Source organism: Lampris incognitus, chromosome 6, assembly GCF_029633865.1.
Source record: "Lampris incognitus isolate fLamInc1 chromosome 6, fLamInc1.hap2, whole genome shotgun sequence".
Taxonomy (NCBI): domain Eukaryota; kingdom Metazoa; phylum Chordata; class Actinopteri; order Lampriformes; family Lampridae; genus Lampris; species Lampris incognitus.
This window is the reverse complement of record NC_079216.1, coordinates 13,629,599-13,649,096: the sequence shown is the minus strand read 5'-3', so window position 1 is coordinate 13,649,096 and position 19,498 is coordinate 13,629,599. Positions and strand designations below refer to the sequence as shown.

The 19,498-nt window shown below is 49.6% G+C and overlaps 2 protein-coding genes across 2 annotated transcripts; both read right to left on the bottom strand.

Moving 5' to 3' along the window:
- Positions 1–943: 943 nt before the first annotated feature.
- Positions 944–5,228, bottom strand: LOC130114326 (B-cell receptor-associated protein 29-like). The gene is made up of 8 exons (XM_056282176.1): positions 5,039–5,228; positions 4,464–4,560; positions 3,669–3,769; positions 3,364–3,511; positions 3,026–3,161; positions 2,152–2,248; positions 1,872–1,972; positions 944–1,562 (listed from the first exon to the last, which is right to left on the bottom strand). Exons 2-8 carry the CDS (start codon positions 4,553–4,555, stop codon positions 1,524–1,526), a joined length of 714 nt encoding a protein of 237 aa, XP_056138151.1. The 5' UTR covers positions 4,556–4,560; positions 5,039–5,228; the 3' UTR covers positions 944–1,523.
- An 8,613-nt stretch (positions 5,229–13,841) lies between these two features.
- LOC130114232 (G-protein coupled receptor 22-like) lies at positions 13,842–19,237 on the bottom strand. The gene is made up of 3 exons (XM_056282043.1): positions 18,840–19,237; positions 16,257–17,580; positions 13,842–15,519 (listed from the first exon to the last, which is right to left on the bottom strand). Exon 3 carries the CDS (start codon positions 15,513–15,515, stop codon positions 14,199–14,201), a length of 1,317 nt encoding a protein of 438 aa, XP_056138018.1. The 5' UTR covers positions 15,516–15,519; positions 16,257–17,580; positions 18,840–19,237; the 3' UTR covers positions 13,842–14,198.
- Between the last annotated feature and the right edge of the window lie 261 nt (positions 19,238–19,498).

The following is a 19,498-nucleotide window of genomic DNA, read 5'->3' as shown; positions in this document are numbered from 1 at the left end:
ACCGCTTATCCTGCTCTCAGGGCCGCGGGGTTTGCTGGAGCCTATCCCAGCAGTCACTGGGCGGCAGGCAGGGTGACACCCTGGACAGGCCGCCAGGCCATCACAGGGCCCACACACACACACACACACACACACACACACACACACACACACACACACACACACACACACACACACACACACACACATACACATAGGGACAATTTAGTACGGCCAATTCACCTGACCTACATGTCTTTGGACTGTGGGAGGAAACCGGAGCCCCCGGAGGAAACCCACGCAGACAACATGCAAACTCCACACAGAGGATGACCCGGGACGACCCCCAAGGTTGGACTACCCCGGGGCTTGAACGCAGGACCTTCTTGCTGTGAGGCGACCGCGCTAACCACTGCGCCACCGTGCCACAGGAGAGTACTCTGCATGCTTTTATTGGGGTTCCTTTTGGTGTTGGAAGAAACCCATGTGCTAACGGGGAGCACATGCAAACTCCACACAGAAAGGGGCCTAATGGGGAGATCGCCCACCTGGGCATGGGGAGAACATGCAGAGTACACACCGACAGCCCTGGAACATGCAACTCCCCCAGTGTCGACCCCACCCCAGGCGGCAATTGAACCCGGGACCTTCTTGCTGTGAGGCGACCGCACTAACCACTGCGCCACCGTGCCGCCGTTCAATAAAATTTTAGGGGGAAAAAAAAGAGAAAGTCCATCTCACACAGGGATTAAACAAGCAAGAAACGACTTTGTACATGAACTACCGCAGGGTGGTGCTGCTACACAAGATGAGCAATCTTAACACATTAAGCCGCCTCTGTAGGGGCAGAACACCGGGCCTCTGCTGTCTCTCTGCGTTACCATCATTATTAGACCTTTTACCCTCCACCCCCCACCCCCCACCCCCTCTTCTGAAGAAACTCTAAAGCAGCGTTTGTCTTTTACTCAGGTTAGTTTAATGGTTTCAAAGCGGTTCCACCAGGGAGAGAAGTTCACCGGCGAACTTCTGGGTCTCGCTAAAAGTACATTATACTCATTTTAACACAAGTTATTTCCCAAATGACTTTTCAACTTTACACAACACTTGGCATCTATAGTTTAGCTATTGAATACTAGCATTAGAAGTGGACCATGCAAGAGACCCAGAGGGAAAATATGAGAGAACTGGTTAATAGACTTTTGGTAGACAATTAGTGTAGCCTTTAATATAATGTATACTTTTTCAACAGAGTAATGCATAAGAGGCCTGCGCCATTATGGAAACTACTCCCCAGGCGTAAGGTTTTCAGCATTCAAGTTGTAAAGGCACACGAGTCCCTACGCAATATATCGTAAGTTTGATACTATCAACAAACAGGTTTTTGAGTTTTCAAGAAAAATGGACCGATAAAGCGATAAAGTGAACAAGGCCTACGAGGACACGTTTAAAAGAGGTGAAATGAGGGGGGGGGGGGGACGAGGTGTCCAGGATGGACGGTAAAACGGCACTTGGGGAAAACAGTTGTCATCGTATTGCAGCGGTGTTTAGTGAGTCTTTTTGTCTTCGGGAGCAATCTGAAGATTCTGTGGATCCAATTAGCAACACATACACACACACACACACACACACACACAGACACACACACACACATACACACAGACACACACACACACATACACACACACACACACACACACACACATACACACACACACACACACACACACACACACACACACACACACACACACACACACACACACACACACACACACACACACACAAGAATTAGTGTGGTGTGTGTGAAAGAGAGAGAGAGAGAGAGAGAGAGAGAGAGAGAGAGAGAGAGAGAGAGAGAGAGAGAGAGAGAGAGAGAGAGAGGGTTTTTTTACCTGGAGCTGATGGTGTTCCCTGAGCAGTCTGTCATATTCCTGTGTCAGACCCTTCGTCTGCCTCTTCATCGCCTCTACCTCAGCATGAGACCTGTGCATGGCTAAATACACAGAAGCAACCTTCCTTTTCACATCTAGATTTTCTCATTTATCAGACACCCTTATCCAAGGTAACCTACAAGGGAGTCAGCAATTAGCCGAGCTACTCGTGTGTCAGTGTACAGTGCCTGGGAAGGGTGCCAGCGTGCAGTTGTCATGTCTGTGGCGGTGGATTACCCACCGTCCTCTGCAGCCTTCAGCTCCTCTGCAAGCTTCTCGGCATCCCTCTTCAGATGCTGGTTTTCTGCGGCCGTGCTCTTCTCTTCATTCAGCAGAGCCTAAAGAAAGGCGTTAGCTTACATCGCTGGGAGGAATGTGGTTTTCTTTTCAGAGACAAATCTGAAGAGAAACTACACGAAAAGATGACATAACGTGTTATGCAAAATATAAATGGCAAAACCCATAGATTAAAATAAAAACAGTGAAACCTAAAAACTTGCGTTTACTGTTACATGTTACACTATGAGGCAGCAGGGGGAGCTGTGTGAATTGCACTGGCTCACTATCATCAGTTTAAGAGTCCAGTGACTGAGCCATCCATCCTTCCATCCTTCCATCCATCCATCCATCCATCCATCCATCCATCATCCAAACCACTTATCCTGCTGTCAGGGCCACGGGGATGCTGGAGCCTATCCCAGCACTCATTGGGCGGCAGGCGGGGAGACACCCTGGACAGGCCGCCGGGCCATCACAGGGCTGACATACACACACACACACACACATTCACACCTAGGGACAATTTAGTATGACCGAGTCACCTGACCTGCAAGTCTTTGGACTGTGGGAGGAAACCGGAGCACCCGGAGGAAACCCACGCAGACACGGGGAGAACATGCAAACTCCACACAGAGGACGACCCGGGACGACCCCCAAGGTTGGACTACCCCGGAGCTCGAACCCAGGACCTTCTTGCTGTGAAGCAACCGTGTTAACCACTGCGCCGCCCCCGGTGACTGATTTGGGATCTGTAAAACTATCAGACTATCAGCCGAGAAGCGGTAGTTTGTACTTGTTGTCTTCATGGGATCTGGGATCCCTTGTTCTTTCCTCACTTGTCTGAGCAGCAAGTTGTCTTCCTGGTACTGCTTGGCTGCTCGGCTCGCATTCTCCATCTGAGCCCGAAGACCGGCGCCGGTCTCTGTGCTGACAGCGACCTGGTTCAGCAGGTTGACCACACGATGCGTGACACTGCGACAGATTTACCGGTTTCACAGGATAAGACACAGTAGGACAGATCACAGTCAACATCTGAATCAGACAGTGTCCTGTGGGGAATTACACAAACTCCACCGGAAAAGAGGGGGGGGGGAACCCCCAGCAAGCCCCTTTTAACAAGTGTTTTCTGAAGCCATGCTAAAAATAGTGGGTGTGAGAAGAAAGTTGTACTGACAGCCAGAGGAAAAGAGAGAATCCAGAGATGTAGAGGTTTCTCTGGGCTCGGAAAAGCTTCATATGCAGGTTGTCAAACAGGTTAGGGTTCACCTTGGCGTCTTGCGTTTCCTGGGGTCCCGAGTACCTCTGCACCTCACGCACAGCGTCTCGGGGTACACAGAGAGGGATGAGCAGACCAGCTGATTAACATGTGACAAGCTCACTTCTCATATTACAGGCTAATATTTCTTTGTTGCTAATGGCACAAGCGCTGTGATCATTCGCCATCATGTGACGCCTCCACGGCACCGTTACGCCGCTTACCAAGGAAAAGAACAACGAGGACCACGATCATAGTGAAGAAGGCTCTGTTCCAGTATGCTGACAACCAGCTCCATAGTCTCCAGCTGAACACCAACGTCCACCTACAGAACACATTTGTTGGGGGGGATCCTGCAGGGTTAGGCCTTTAACATGCTCATGGAGAAAGATGGGAAAGTATGAGGGTGCCCTCTGCTGGTGGTAAGCGTGAACTGTCACGTCATTGAAATGTATTTATTTATTTTATTACTTTATTGATCCCCGTGGGGAAAATTCTTCTTCTGCTGCATTTAACCCATCCTAGCCGTGCAGCTAGGAGCAGCGCCCGGGGACCAAACTCCAATTCGTCTTGCCATGCCTTGCTCAGGGGCACAGACAGGAGTACTAACTCTAACATGCATGTCTTTTTGATGGTGGGGGAAACCGGAGCACACGGGGAGAACATGCAAACTCCACACAGAAAGGACCTGGGATGACCCCCCCCCAAGGTTGGACAACCCCGGGGGTTCGAACCTAGGACCTTCTTGCTGTGAGGCGACAGCGCTAACCACTGCACCACCGTGCCGTCCATGGATGCTGTTGATGTTTAAGGATTCCTTTATATGGAAACTGCTGGACAGGGGTGGATTTAAAATAATAAAAAATAAAATAAAAAGACAACTGAATGGATATTCGCATTTTTGCTGTGACAGATATTAATGTGTGTGTGTGTGTGTGTGTGTGTGTGTGTGTGTGTGTGTGTGTGTGTGTGTGTGTGTGTGTGTGTGTGTGTGTGTGTGTGTGTGTGTGCAGCAGTACCTCCGGGCTGATATGAAGGGAACACACAGGATGAGGATGAGGGCTATCTCCACATAGAGGAAGAGCGCCACCACAGTCCACTGCAGGGTCATTCTGACTGGGGGAGGAAACCATGCGTGCCGTTATGGGGCTGGCTGGGTGGTGAGCGCAGCACGATAAAGATATTAACGGCGTTCATCAAGGAGACAGGCTCGCGCTCTACACTTGACATCTCTTGCCTTGATATTAAGTGCTTCTTGTCAGATGATTGATCCATTTTCATTTTAATAACTGCCGCCTTCACAGTCCGGCGCCACGGCAATACGTCTCTCTCACTATCTCAACATTCACACAGAAGTCGTCTAACTGCAGGAACATGCCCGACACGTATAAACCCAAACCCCCGCAAAGCAGATTCTGCAGACAGCAGGACGGCCGAAACCCACCACCTAGCGCAGCTGGGGGTCCATTCAGCTCCCCTTCAACTTCGCATTGTTACATTTTCTCGACTTATCAGCCGCTGGGTCGTTGTGATTGGACGTAAAACAATGTGGACGTCACGCCAATAAAAGCCAAAAACGGAGTTCAATACTTACCCCGATGAAGAGCTGGAGTGGGGGGATTCGGGACACGCGCGCGCACGCACGCACGCACGCACACGACAGCTGCCTCTTACGTCAGGAGACACCGGGTGACGTCACAGCCAGAAATAACGACAAGAGGCGCCTATTGATCGTGTTTCTTATGCACCTTCTTCCAAAAATGCCCGATCAGGTGATTAATGCCTTTAGTGACGAATTATAATCCAGCTTGTAGCACTTGTTCACAGTGGAGTAGGAATTCCCATAGTTGTTGTTGTTGTTGTTGTTTTGGATATACCATAATTCATGAACATTTACCAAGACACGTTTTCTCTCTGTTATTCTTGTCAGTTTGCCTCAGTGTGTTTTGAGGAGCAGCCACAGGAGAGGAGCTTAGACACGAGGCCTCCCCAGTCTCGCCTTACACGAGTTCCTCAGTCAACCGAGTCCAAAAATAAACACCCCCCAAAAAGGAGCTTACACCTCCTCGTTTAGCTCATTCGGTCGAAACGCTGTCTCCTCTCCATGATCTCCACGACGAGTACACATTTCTTCCTCGTCGGCTCGTGCACTTCGCGTAAAGACTCAGAGTGCTTCACTGCTCTGTCGAACTGCCATTCCCAAGCCAAGGTTGCTTCGCCCGCCTGCACTGATTCCGCTGCTCTCCGCTGGAGGGCGCTGTTGTCTCATCGTAGAATGCAGCGCTGGCCCCTTCAGCAGCTTGGTTCAGTGAGGCGTCGTCCTACCTGAGACTGCGTTTTCAGTTTCTGCACTCCCTTTTTCGCAACGAGTTTCATGGCGTTGCACACCTTCCTTGCTTTGTGCAGCGAGAATCAAGGTGAAGTGCAAACTTCACACCACGCACAACGCTCGTTTGCAGAACCGTCACTACAGACAGACGACACGTAGTTCTTTACTCGTATCAAGATAAGATTTGGCATCCGCAGTAATATTTTATGCATGTGCACAACTCTCCAAAAAACAAGACGATTAAGGTTTCACCTGCATAAAGACGTTGCACAGGCAGGTGTTGCTACCTGGCAGCACCTCAGTGGGCCTACAGCCAAAAACCTCCACCTTTTGAATCCCGAAGCTTGATGAGCAGACTCGAAGCAGTATTGTGTGTGTTTGGCTTCTGATGTACTCTCCATTGCACTGCATTTCAGAGTGTCCTTCTCTGGCAGCAACATGCCAGGGTTGTTGGGAGCAGTGCTCGCAGCTGCAGCCGCTGATGGTTCTGCGAGAGCCGGCAGATGACTCCAGCAGGAGAGGGGTTGTGCTTTTTTGATTTCTTCCATCTCCTCTCCATCTCAGAGGTCACAGCCTGGAGTATTATTGTACAAAAGCGACTGCAATAACCAGATGGTTGGGCTTGGGGGGGGGGGATCATGTATTTCGTAGATTGCTATCACCTGAGAGAACAATTTTCTTTGAAGGCAGCCAATTTACACCACTCCACATATGTCATGGACCTGACTTTGTGATGTGAACCTCGTACGCCCTTTCTCGTACACTGTGATTGATTACTTCTTCTTCTCTTTTTTTAAATCCCCTGTAGGTTCTCTTGGTTGCTACCTTCATGACGTGAGCCTTGTAAGCTCTTTATCAAGTTTTGAGATATTTGTTTACTAACCCAGAGCTAATCGTTGTGTTCAAGAGCCCATGGACAGTCATTCATAAAGGGAGGGGGGTTGTCCTGTATTACATACCACAAGCTTTGGTACTACGGCGTACTTTGTAACGAGTTTACAAATTGTTCCTCATTACCATTAATGTGCTACAAATAAGCAATTAGAAGCCACAACATAGCGATCCTGCTCTCAGGGTCACGGGGATGCTGGAGCCAATGACTGCTGGGATAGGCTCCAGCATCCCCGTGACCCCGAGAGCAGGATAAGCGGTTAAGATGCTGGATGGAACATAGTGATCATCATTCTCATCAAGCTTTTCGGGTTGCCAGGGTCGGGGGCCACATTTTAGCAACACGAGAGGATTTCCTGGAAACCACGTGACTGGGCAGGACTGGTGAGTCACTCTTGAAAATGAAAAGTTGTGCAACGCACACGCAAAAGTGGATTGTCAGGCAGAACTGACAGCGCCAGTGGTTATGGTGGTTAAGTTTAGGGGTTAAGGTTGGGTAGTGGTTCGTCTAATCATGTCATATCTACTAGGATGTATATATGGAGATAGGTTCTCCCCACATGAGCTTTTAACCTGGCAACCCCAAAAAGTCTTTTTAGCAATGCTTTATAAAAGACCAGCACAGTGGCGCAGCGCTGTTACCTCACACCAAGAAGGTCCTGGGTTCGAACCCCGGGGTTGTCCAACCTTGGGAGTCGTCCTCTGTGTGGAGTTTGCATGTTCTCCCCGTGTCTGGGTTTTCTCCGGGTGCTCCGGTTTCCCCCACCATCAAGAAGACATGCGTGTTAGGGTTAATACGCCTGTCTGTGCCCCTGACCGAGGCAATGGGAAGAAGATCGGGAGTTGGTCCCCGGATGCTGCACGGCGGCTGCCCACTGCTCCTAGCTACACAGCTAGGATGGCTTAAACGCAGAGCATAATGTCCCCACGGGGATCAATATAGTATCTCAAAACGCATAAATAGATGCGTTATCAAGCATCGATAAAGTCATCATCATCATCACTCGGGGTCGAGTATGACCGTCCTCCCTCTGGGTCCCTCTGGGTCCTCAGGTGGGTGTAGAGGCCGATCCTGGAGCCGCATAGTGGGAGGACGCCTGCACGTGACGGCTCTTTACGTGGAGAGGCGGATGCTCCTGCAGCCACCACACGGCCAGAGTGATGAAGTGCTTTGTAGCCACCAATAAACACTTTATAAAGTATGCTCAATTGTAAAGTATTATCCAAGCTTTACATAAGTTTGATCTTGTGACCCTGCTATCACCTGACTACGTCTCTTGACCTTTGACCTGCGGCCGCTAAATGAGGTTAAGTTTACCATATTATTTCAGACGCTGCAACAGGCCACTGGTCACCTATGGAGAAGTAGAGAAGTAGAATAGATTCTACTTCGGCCCGGGTAGCGTGGCGATCTATTCCGTTATCTACCGACACGGGGATCGCCGGTTCGAATCCCCGTGTTCCCTCCGGCTTAGCGGGCGTCCCTACAGACACAATTGGCTGTGTCTTTGCGTGGGAAGCCGGACGTGGGTATGTGTCCTGGTCGCTGCACTAGCGCCTCCTCTGGTCGGTCGGGGCGCCTGTTCGAGCAGGACGGGGGAACTGGGGGGGAATAGCGTGATCCTCCCACACAGTACGTCCCCCTGGTGAAACTCCTCACTGTCAGGTGAAAAGAAGCGGCTGGTGACTCCACATGTACCGGAGGAGGCATGTGGTAGTCTGCAGCCCTCCCCGGATCAGCAGAGGGGGTGGAAGAGAGGGGTAATTGGTTGGATACAATTGGGGTGAAAAAGCAGGGGGGGGTGGATTCTACTTCTACATAACTATACAGAGACCCCCCTTTGCTCTGGAGAAGAAACCAAAAGCACACTGACAGACCCTAAAAAACCAACAAACAAACAAACAAGGAAATGACGTAAAGATGCTTGGGGGGCGAACCTGAATGATTTCAACGTGTGAGAGGTAACAGGCTAATTACAAGCACAGCGGCACGCTTGATGGTCTCATCCATACCATCCCATGCAGAGAGCGAGGGGAGAGAGAGGGGAGAGAGAGGGGAGAGCGAGGGGAGAGAGGGGAGAGAGGGGCGCTGGCATAATCACCAAACAGCAGTCAGTACTGGGGAAACAAGCCGAAGGGCAGTGATCTTCTTTGCCTCCTCGCCCCTCTCGTACACAGTGGCACACACTCTGTCACTGCCTGATAAAACAATCAGACCGAGACACGGATTCACACATGCTGGAGTGTGTACACACACACACAGACACACACCCGCACACACCAGGCATGCAGCCATGTGGGCTCAAAACCTGTAACGTCTGTGTCCTTGAGAATTTTTTGGCTTCAGCGTGATAAGAAAATGTTCCTCTCCCCCATCGTCTCAGCCCAGTTCTCACAAAGGGCAGTTGGGGATTTTACAAAGTGAGGACAAATTACACCGGCTGCAGAATTTCAGCACACAGCGTCCTCACGGGCCCATCTGAGGAGGTGCGTTGATGTTCCCCGAGGCCTAGCCGCCCCATTTGAAAACAAACTTCTTCATCGTAGATTCTGTTCTGTCAAATAATGTTCTTTCTTTTTTTGTTGCATAATATCTCTCTCTCTCGTCTTGGCTTCATTCGCACTCCAGTGTGGAGTAGCTAACAAAGGAGATACCCCGTGTACAAGCCTGCCTTGCAGATGTCACATGGTGATGAGGCTTTTTCGGCCCACACCGGCTGGAGGTCATGCCACCTCCCTCCCCTCCACGCTTCCATTTAACCCATAGGGTTTTCTCACGGACAGGTGATGGGTTACATATCGACGTCGTGTCTTCAGCTCCGCAAAGGGCCCTTTCTATCTCTCGGACCGAAGCCCCAGCAGGAGCAGCATCCAGAAATGGACCGCGAGCAACAATTTGTCAAACCACGCGGGTTCGGATGCTCAATTTCGCTCTCTGCCCCTCTCCACGATTGCAGAATAGCAGTTGAGTGTTCGCTGACCTAATGCAATAGAGGATCCATACGGGAGTGGGTAATGTGATTTGCTGGGCTTTTATTCTGTGAGTCTGCGGGCAGGATAGAGAGGGGCCACACAGAGATGGCATCTGAAATGGGAAAAGGCTGCCCGAGAGAGGAGAGAACATGATGGATGTGGAAAGGAGAGCAGCAAGCAGAAGCCTGGATGGGAAAGGTGGGGGGGGGGGGCAGGCGTGCAGGCGTGCAGGCTAAAGTGATTCTAATAAGACTCATATTGATGTGTCATTGCCCCCCCTCTCCCCCCCCTTGCTATTGAATGTGGCCCTGCATGTTGCTGTATCGACAGCTTCTGCTCTGCAGGTTGCATCAGGTCACGGGTCCACGATGACCCGCAACTTTCTACAGAGCTGTTAAAGCAGCGAGCATCATGCACCCCTCTGGTGATGACCTTGAGATTTTTATCTGTGGTGATGGTTTGCAGACATCAAATCTGGCTTAATGTGTCCTACCTTGTCCTCGTGTAAGTGTTCAAAACTCTCATAAGGACATTTGCAAAAATGCGCCCTTTACGTGATGTGTCGATTTTGGCGGTGAGAGTTTTGGTCAGCAACTACAGCTGAAAACACATAAGCAGACAACGCAAGGAATCAGTTCAGCCAGACAAGAGGATAAAGATGTGGAGGGTGTGAGGAGGGAGCAAAGCACGTGCACACCGATCAGAAAGGCAAAACTCAAAAGTAGTGACCAGAGTCATTCTGATTATATATATATTTTTCAATTATGTTATCTATATAAGTTGTCATGTATATTATGAAAGCTGATCAGTGTTTTTCAAGTGTGAACAGAGCGGCATGTTTTAGTTTAACATTAACCGGAGGTCTGGTGGAAACCTCCTGGCCAGTGAGGGAATCTAAGGAGGTTAGAGAGGCCGGATCTAATCTGTGCCGTGTCAGCTGCAACACAGTCCGTCTACACACAACGTCACACATATGTAGCGAACTCAGGGGGCAGCCGGGAACCGCCGCAGGCGGGACGCGAACCCGGGTCTCCCGCACCACGGGCGACTACATTAACCAGTCGACTAAAGGGTCCGACCCGTTAGCCAAGGGCTGGCGAGTCTATTCACCCGTGGCTGTTACACTGCCACCCCCGCGCTTCAGCATACCAGCTCCCTCACGTCTCGGGGCCCACACACTTCCGATGGCCTCACGGTCTCACCATCCCACTTCTGACTCCAATGTAGCGAATTCAGGGGGCAGCCAGGAACCGCCGCAGCCGGGATGCGAACCCGGGTCGCCCGCACCACAGGCGACTGCGTACGCTAACCAGTCAACTAAAGGGTCCGACCCTTTAGTCGAGAGTGAGACCGTGAGGCCACGGGAAGCGCATGCGCCGAGGCGTGAGGGAGCTGAAGCGCGAGGACGCGCTTCCCAAAGGAGGGGGGGGGTAGTGTAACAACCGATGACAAGACTCATTAGCCGGTTGGCTAACGGGTCGGACCCTTTAGTCGACTGGTTAACATAGCCGCCCGGTGGTGCGGGAGATCCGGGTTCGCGTCCCGGCTGCCCCCTGAATTCGCTACACATAAATGGATGGAAAACACGGAGGGAGTGTTTTCAGAATCACTGATCCATATGCTCTGGTGGGACGACCAGTTATCAGGGGATGTCGTCTTTATCTTAGCGGCTGCATAAGCGAGGGTTTGTCGCTTCCGAGAACAAGCCGTCTTCTCAGACAGAGAAGACACGAATTCCCTGATGCTCAGCACGATTCCTGCTCTGTTTCATTCGGCACGGCTGTAAAAATGACTGATAGGTTTGGGAATTATTCAAAGAAGCACGGCGAAAGGTAATATTACTGACACAAAACAACAACAACAACTTTAAGTCCCATAATCATTCTCTTGTCAGGGATGATGGGTGTGTCTGTGTGGCCATGTACATCCCTTCAGTAAAACGCATTTTATCAGAGAAACCGTTCCGTCAGTGCAGTCTAATGGGTTTTAGACCGGTTTAAAATCCACATTAGGAAACTGGAGTTTTACATCCAAAACTTTACGGCCATAACCTCACAGACCATTATGTGCACCGTGACACATAACACGACGCCCCCTGTTGACACTTCATCCTACTTTACCCTTTGCAATCACCGCTTCTTCAGCTGAGAGAGTCGCAACGGAGGCCTAGTGACTCCAGTATTTCAATAGCAGATCTATTTTAAGTAGAGTAAAATCTATCTTGAATGAGGTAATGTGGCAAAAATCTCTGTGCAGGGACGGAGGCCCATCAACTTCCACTAAGTGGAAAAAGCCACTCTTGTTTAGGGTTTAATTTAGTGGTCAATCAATTCAAATGATATTTAGAGTACCATGGAATTGGTTCAGAATTGTCATTGACATTTAAACCGAGGTCCCGCTCACACGTGTCCAGTTTCCGACAACAGGACGTGGAGGGATGCTGGTCCCTTCACAGACTCAGCGGCGCCATCAACCAAAAGAGGCCTATAAAATAGATATTGGAGTTTCGAAGCCTCCTCGCTGTATGCTGGGGATTTTGTTAGTCGTCTGATTTCTTTTTTTACATTTTTGGTCAGTTTTCCTGCTCTGCCTGCCAGTCTGTTGCTGGCTGCCATCCCATCTCCACTCCATCACAGCTGTGGCCTGCTGCATCTGTAACATGCACACTGCCTGTTTACAACAGGGCCATAAGGAAGTTCTGCCTGCCTCAATATTCCCAGATCAGGTAAACAGAGCACCACGGTGGGGGTGGGGGGTCATCCTTTCGACAAACCATATGCTCTTAAGATGGGAAGGCTGCCTGCATTGCTGCTGCACGTGAGATAGCAGAGAGACGCCATGTTAATTGTCAAGTGAAGCGTGGTTTTATATGCTAATGGGCATTACACCACATGGAGTTTCCACATTAGCAGCCACTCTCGTATAAATTCTCCCGTCTCATTGGAGATGAAATATATTACGGCAACAGATTTTTATTTTTGCTCGTTCATAAGATTCCCCGTAAAGGAATTCTTGTGCAGTTGCATGAATAGTACTTTTTAGTGCAATTATTTTGGAAACCCGAGTCCATAAAATAACTTCTTGCCTTGCTAAAATTACATTCCACCTTGCAGCCACTTGAGAAATGCAATTTCACCGTCTTGTGCCTTGACAAAGGAAGCTACACACTAGTAGACACCGTCCGCAGGGAAGGCCTTCATTATTGGCCATTGTGCATTGTAAAGAAAATGTTTCATTAGACTGGAAGAACTGACCTGCAGGTTTACCTTTCAGCTCTGGGTTTTGCCATTGGAAGACCATTGTTATCCCAGGCTGCAGTGTTTTCACAGCTGACAATTTAAATATTCCAACAGTTTTCCCAAGATTTTTTTTAATTGAATGGCTTCCGCTGGCAGATACACGACTCAAGGATAAAACGTCATTTTATGATTTTAAAAAACAATTAATCAAGACATCGTCTGGTTCCTCTCTCTCTCTCTCTCTCTCTCTCTCTCTCTCTCTCTCTCTCTCTCTCTCTCTCTCTCTCAATATACGCTCGCCCTGTCACAACCCCTCACACAGCCTCCTCCATCCACACTGGATTCACCATGTCAGGAGCAACTGTACAGTTTCCATTTGGCTGAAAGTGCTGATGGTTTAAGCCAAACAGACACATGGTTTGGATTACATCTGGTTCCCGTGAAGTCAGAAGAAGAGGACTGTGGCATTTTGTCTGTGGTATGTGCATGTCTTTCTTAAACCTTTGGGACGATGACCATAAAAAAATAATTCTCCCATGTGTCCATGTCAGCAATACATGGGCTACATTATTGCTTCATCAGCCTTCTTCAGCAAGTGCATGGACCTCCCCCTATTGTTATTCTTATGTTTTGCCTTTATTCTGGCACGTAACTAGTCTTACACAGTGTAACCTATGGATACCATATAATATTATTTCTGCAACTATTTAAAATTTTGATTCTACGTATTCCTTAGATATATCTTTTTCCCCCACCTCTCCATCCACTTGCATATAGTAAATGCCCCCTCCACTATAAGGGTCTTCCTTATCAGAGGGGTCAGGGGTCACTGGGGGCTGTTGGCTTTGGGGTTACAGCAAGTGGCACAGCGATGAATGGAAGTAATCTCACAGCTGTTACAGATTCACAAAGACTTTACTGGGAGGGGGGGGGGGGACAATATGAAGCCTTTCGCTACATTAAGTGAGTGAACACAAAATTTATTATAAATATACATAAAGTATACATACATAATTTCTACTTCTCTATATGTATACCTTTATTTTCTTTATACTGTACATATGTTATATATGTACACAAGGTGTATCACTACTATTACAAAAAGCCATGCAATATCTACTGTACAGTGTATTGTATAACTATGAAACTACTATACTGTTCTCAATAAATAGTAATAAATTATCCACCCTTGGTTTTTGTACATTCTAATACACACACTATTTACATTGCTGCTTTGGATAGACATTTTCCCTTTTTTAATCACTAAACAATGCAAGTAACAGGCCCTTTTGTTGAATATGAGACCCAAGGTATGAATTCCTTCACTGCACATCCTCAGAGGAAAGACACTTCTGTCTGGCCTCTTTGTCCTCAAATGTCACCTTCTTGTTTCTCTTGGGGTCAATCCAGGAATTGTGGATGATGGCATTGTTGGGCATGGGGTCAGCCTCAATGATGGACACTACTCGTTTTTTCATCTTGCTCTTGAGAACCTTTTGGAACTTCTGCCTGGTGAAGGCATAGAGGAGCGGGTGAAAGATGGTGGTCCCGTAGGCCATGACCAGGAAGCCCAGTCTCAGCTTGACTGTCAGGTTACTTGGGCCAACACTCAGGATGACGGTGTTGAGCACCGTGATGGGTGTCCAGCACAGCAGAAAAGTGGACACAATCAGGAGGGACATCCTGAAAACCCTCTTTTGGCGCTCCCGCCTCTCGCGGTGACGCTTGACGGCCCTGCGCAGGGCAATGATTACGGAGACGGAGGTGCGCATGCCCAGTGTTGGGTTACGACTGCCACTGCTCTGGGATCCGTCTGTGGCCTCCTGCTGGGCAGTCATAGCTGTCATCGATGGACGTTTTTTTCTGCGCACCTTTTTCTTCTGTGAGGTGTGGAAGCGCGTGCCAATACGGATGTTGAGGGCCTGCAGGATCTTGGAGTAGGTGATGAGCATGACGATGGCGGTGAAGAAGAAGATGGGAATCTGAGCCAGCAAGTGGTAGTAGAGGCCGAGCTCTGTGTAGTATTGGTTGGTGTGGACCACTGTCTCCACCATCGTCTGGTTCATCTCAGTTTGGCTCTGGGCGAAGAAGCCCACCTCGATAAATGGCACTAGGAAGCTGACAAAGGAAAGCACCCAGATAGTGGTCAGCAGCGCCAGTGCACGACCCATGGTCAGGACCCGGTTGGCAGGCTTGACCGAGATATCATAGCGGTCCAGAGTAATAGCTAGCACATTAGCTGCCGTGGCAACACTAGCAAAGGAGACGCAGGCCTCGTGGAAGCAGCAGACCAGGGCAGTGTCTCCCTCCAGGGACAGCAACACCACCACTATGGTAAGAGGGATGCAGCACACACACACCAGCACGTCCAGCACGTGGAGATTCATGGTGACAATGTTGCTGACAGAGCTGATGAGGTTGGACTTCATGCAGTAGAGGGCCAGCACGGTGAGGTTGGAGCTCAGGCCCAGGACGATCTCCAGCATGAGGAAGCCGGTGAGGGACACCTGGAAGCTGACGGGGTAAGGGTAGGGATAAGGGGTGGCCGAACTCATGGTGCGGCTGAAGGGCTCGGTGTTATCGGTGACCGTGACGTTGCTCATGGTGGCTTCTTCTTCCAAACGGGGAAGGATATGCATTATCCTGTAGGAAGGGTTGAAAGAGATAGAGATTGAAAGAGAATTTCAGGAGAGGAATACAGAAAAAAAAATGATTGGGGCTGGTGTAGGGCTGCAGGAGGCTGTGATTAAAAGAACACTTCACAAGACACCATACGGCTTGTTCATATGAATCATAAAAGCTGCCTTGGGTTGGGGCAGCAGATTGTTCCGATGATGCCAAATGAAAGATTCCTTTTATCTGTGAGACCCTGTCAGACCTAATGCTCCCAGTCATTAAACTGTCAGGAATTGTTCAGGGTATAAATGGGAAAAGCAGAGCGTAAATGCTTTAAAAGTGATGTAACTTTCCTCCCCCACCACGCCCTGCTTATCGCATTGTCTCAGTATGTGTGTTGCATGACTAACAACCCTGTCCCTACCAGATGCTGCCTCTGCCATTGTCACCCATGATCCGTGGCATTCTCACACAACAAGAACACACTCTAACAACAAAGCTGTACGAATCTTTACCCTCACATTTGGTATGCCTATGGCGTTTATGCAAATTCCACAACAGGGCGTCCAACTTGCTCGCCACATATGTAATATTCAGCCTTTATGAAGCGCTACCTCAAAAAATTAGCATAATCACGACGGGTAGTTCCATTTAATCCTTGTTCAAAACTGAATTTGGAGCTGACGGGGAAGGGGTGAAACACACAAAATACACAAATGCTCCCACGCATTTTAGACATGCAGTTCTCCGGTCATAACACTCACCCTTCCCTTCAGAACTACCTTAGCCCCAGGGCCACGCGATCAGGATAGAGAGTCCATGTTAGATCCAGAGACAGCAGCATCGCACCTAGCCACGGCCAACCGATGGGTACAAAACACCAGGATCTCCTCCTATACTCCCTCCCAGAGAGCCTGAATCCCCAGAGGAGCACCTGTCTCTCCGAAGGCCGATACTTTTCCCGTCAGCTTCCCCCGTCTCTGCAAGACAGTCTTTGGGAAACTGGCCGCCGGCACTCCAGCACGGGAGAAAGGATAAAGGCCTATGACCTCTTCAGTCTTTTTTTCCTGTCCTTTCTTTCTTTCTCTCTCTCTCTCTCTCTCTCTCTCCCTCGCGGGTTTCGTTTGTTTTGCCAGCGGTGGGAGAGTTGACGGATGAGTGGATCAGGGATAAACTGTCAGGGCCATCTCCTGTTTATAAACTCGCTGTATTCCCAGGCAGGAGGGACACAGTTGACCAACATAACAAAGGAACGCAAGCTCAGTCGTCTGCACTGGGCCGGAAAGCCTCGCACATTGTACGGTCCAAAATCCTCGTTTTCAGCCGGGCGATCCCCGACCCGACAAACAGCGCTCGGGTTTACCGAAAAAAATCTCTTGACTATCGAAGAGATATCTTCAGCAGTAAAAAATATCTGTATCCGCTGTGTATATTCCAAGAGCAAGAGTTTTCGTAACCGGCCATGCGTTTTAAGACTCCTGGATGAGCGCGGGGGAAGACTGATGGCCGCTGAAGGCCAACGGTAAGTTAAGAGAAGGTCAATATGTCCGGGCGGCATCCAGGCCCATCCGTCCCGCTGAGAAAACTAATGGAGCCAACCGTCGCTCTCCACCTCTGTCATCACTCTCTCTGCACGTGGGGATCCAGCAGCCATTGACTTGTAAATCGAGCACAGGTCTCCACCGTGACCCCCCTCGGCTGCTTTGACCACTTCAGTCGCTGGAGATTACAAAGAGGGGAGCAGGATCGCTGCAGTGTGCATGTGTGGGTCCCATCACCATGCACCGTGTGCGAGTCCTTGTTTTTGTGTATATGCTAAGCAGTGTGTGTGTGTGTGTGTGTGTGCACGTGCGCATGTAGGTATATATACACATATATGGTCTTATATGGAGCAGAGAGAGAGGAAGGGATGGATTCAAAGATTCAATAGAAGGTCATCTTCCTGAAGAAGTTAATTAGGAGGCCAGCCCTGCTCCCTGACTGATGCTAAAATCCAGGCTAGGAATCAGACCAGAGGACACAGGGGCACCAAGTGACATCATCCGGCGCTTGTTCACGATTCCAACCCCGTTATCCTTACTCGGTGTCCTAGACAGGAAAAAAAAGAAGGGGGGGGGGCAGAGGGAGAGAGGAGGGGAAGAAGAATGGTGTTGGTACATTAGTGACAAATAAACATATCCTCAGGAGAGAGGTGACAAGGGGGCTCTCATTAGCATAGCGACAAGCCTCTGGTGCCTTATCGTGTTCCCTCGTATCGCCTGATGCACTTTACATCTTTTCCATTGTATCAGCACAATGCTCTCAGTATTAAGGACCGGCGGGGTGGAGGAGGACCGGCGGGGGCTGCTCTTAACACGCCTGCTCTGACATCTCACGTCCTCGGGTCTCCTACTCTGAGATCGTGAATTAATCTTTGTAGAAATGTTACAAAATCCCTGCAATGTGTATAGTGTACAGGACAACATGGCAACGCTCGGCTGAAGTTATTACAGTCATAAGCGCAGCACTCACAACCGACCGAGCAATCACAGCGGCATTGGAGGAAGGATTTAGAGGGGGGGTGGGGGGTGGGTGAAGGGGGTCATTTGATCTTCACAAATGGGAAAGACTCATATATCCTGTGGGAACACCACCACCCCCCCCCCCCAGAGCAGGATGCACCCCCCCCCCCTCCTTCATCCACGTACGCTCATCAGGAGAACATGTCCGTGATTCTCCAAGGTTGTCCTCGGACAGAGGGATGCTCCTCATACTTCACCGTGTCAGTACGGCAGCACCGACGAGCAGCGACTGCTCTGATCCGGAGCCGTCTGCATATCCATCAGCGCCATGCAAAACGCAGGCGTATGCCTGCCCAAATCAGTTGTAGCTGTTCAGTGGCGGAACAGACCCCCCCCCCCCCCCCCCGTAAAGGGTCCGGTCCGGCCGGTCGTGAATATGGCAAGGCTGTGTATGCATTAAGGAACAAAAAAACGCACAAAAGTGCACAAACGGAATGGGAAGACTACGGCAGCTTAATGCAGAAACGCAAAGTTTTGTCTTCCACGGTGCTATCTGACATGACTTCTCAGCCCCAATAAACACAAAGCGATCGAGCGGGAAACACAACTCTGCCACATTTATTTTATTTATTTATTTATTTTTTGCAATTTCTGTCAACGCACAGCAAAATATGAAAATTTGAATCTGCTTTTAAGTTACAGTAGTCACATCCAATCATGTGTTCTCTCCCTTTTTGCACGAGAAAGATATTTGGCGCGGAGCTCACGTCGCCCCTCCACACGTCCCGGGGAGCGCTGTTTATCAAAACATTAAGTAGAGTGCCCCATCAAAACAGTGATGCTCACCAAGCGAGGTAAACACAGACTCTCCCGAGCTGGTCCACAAAGCGCGCTCTCCGCTCTCCCCTTCAGCGGCCGCAACGACCCGGGTCGCCAGATACCTCCTTTATCTCTGCTCAGCAGTTAATCCAAGAATCAGGGGTTTTTTCCCCCCTTTTTTCCCAGGGATGACATGTGAGGGTCATACAGATGACAGATGTTCCCCTCTTCCTTCCTTATCACTCTCCTCAGAGGAAAAACAACTCCTCAGGCTTCAGTCCCAACCAGGATGTGCGCAGCATCTCTTTCTCTCTTTTAATCCTACATTTCCTCCCCCCCCTCCCTTTTCATCTGCCCATATATACCGGTGTATGTTTGCGCTCCATCTCACCAACTCTCCCTCCCTCTCTCTCCCTCTCTCTCCCTCTCTCTATACGTGCCTCACTGTGTGGGTAGGAGTGCAAACTAACGCGCTCCTAGTATCTCTCCCTCTCCCGCTGCTCTCTCTCTCTCTCTCTCTCTCTCTCTCTCTCTCTCTCTCTCTCCCTCCTTTTCCCTCTCTCTCTTACTGCGGTGGTTTGCAGTGCTCCCTCATTCCTGATTGGTCTTCTGTAATAGCCTTAACACTTTCCTCTCCACAAAGCCGGGCTATATCCCTTTCACTATGGATCTCTCTCTCGTTTCCT

Coding starts and splice junctions, on each gene's coding strand:
- LOC130114326 (XM_056282176.1), bottom strand. CDS start 4,555: ATGACCCTGCAGTGGACTGTGGTGGCGCTCTTCCTCTATGTGGAGATA. Junction 3,512..3,668: donor CCTCGTTGTTCTTTTCCTTG/GTAAGCGGCGTA, acceptor GTGTACCCCGAG/ACGCTGTGCGTGAGGTGCAG. Junction 1,973..2,151: donor GCTGAAGGCTGCAGAGGACG/GTGGGTAATCCA, acceptor CTGTGTATTTAG/CCATGCACAGGTCTCATGCT.
- LOC130114232 (XM_056282043.1), bottom strand. CDS start 15,515: ATGCATATCCTTCCCCGTTTGGAAGAAGAAGCCACCATGAGCAACGTC.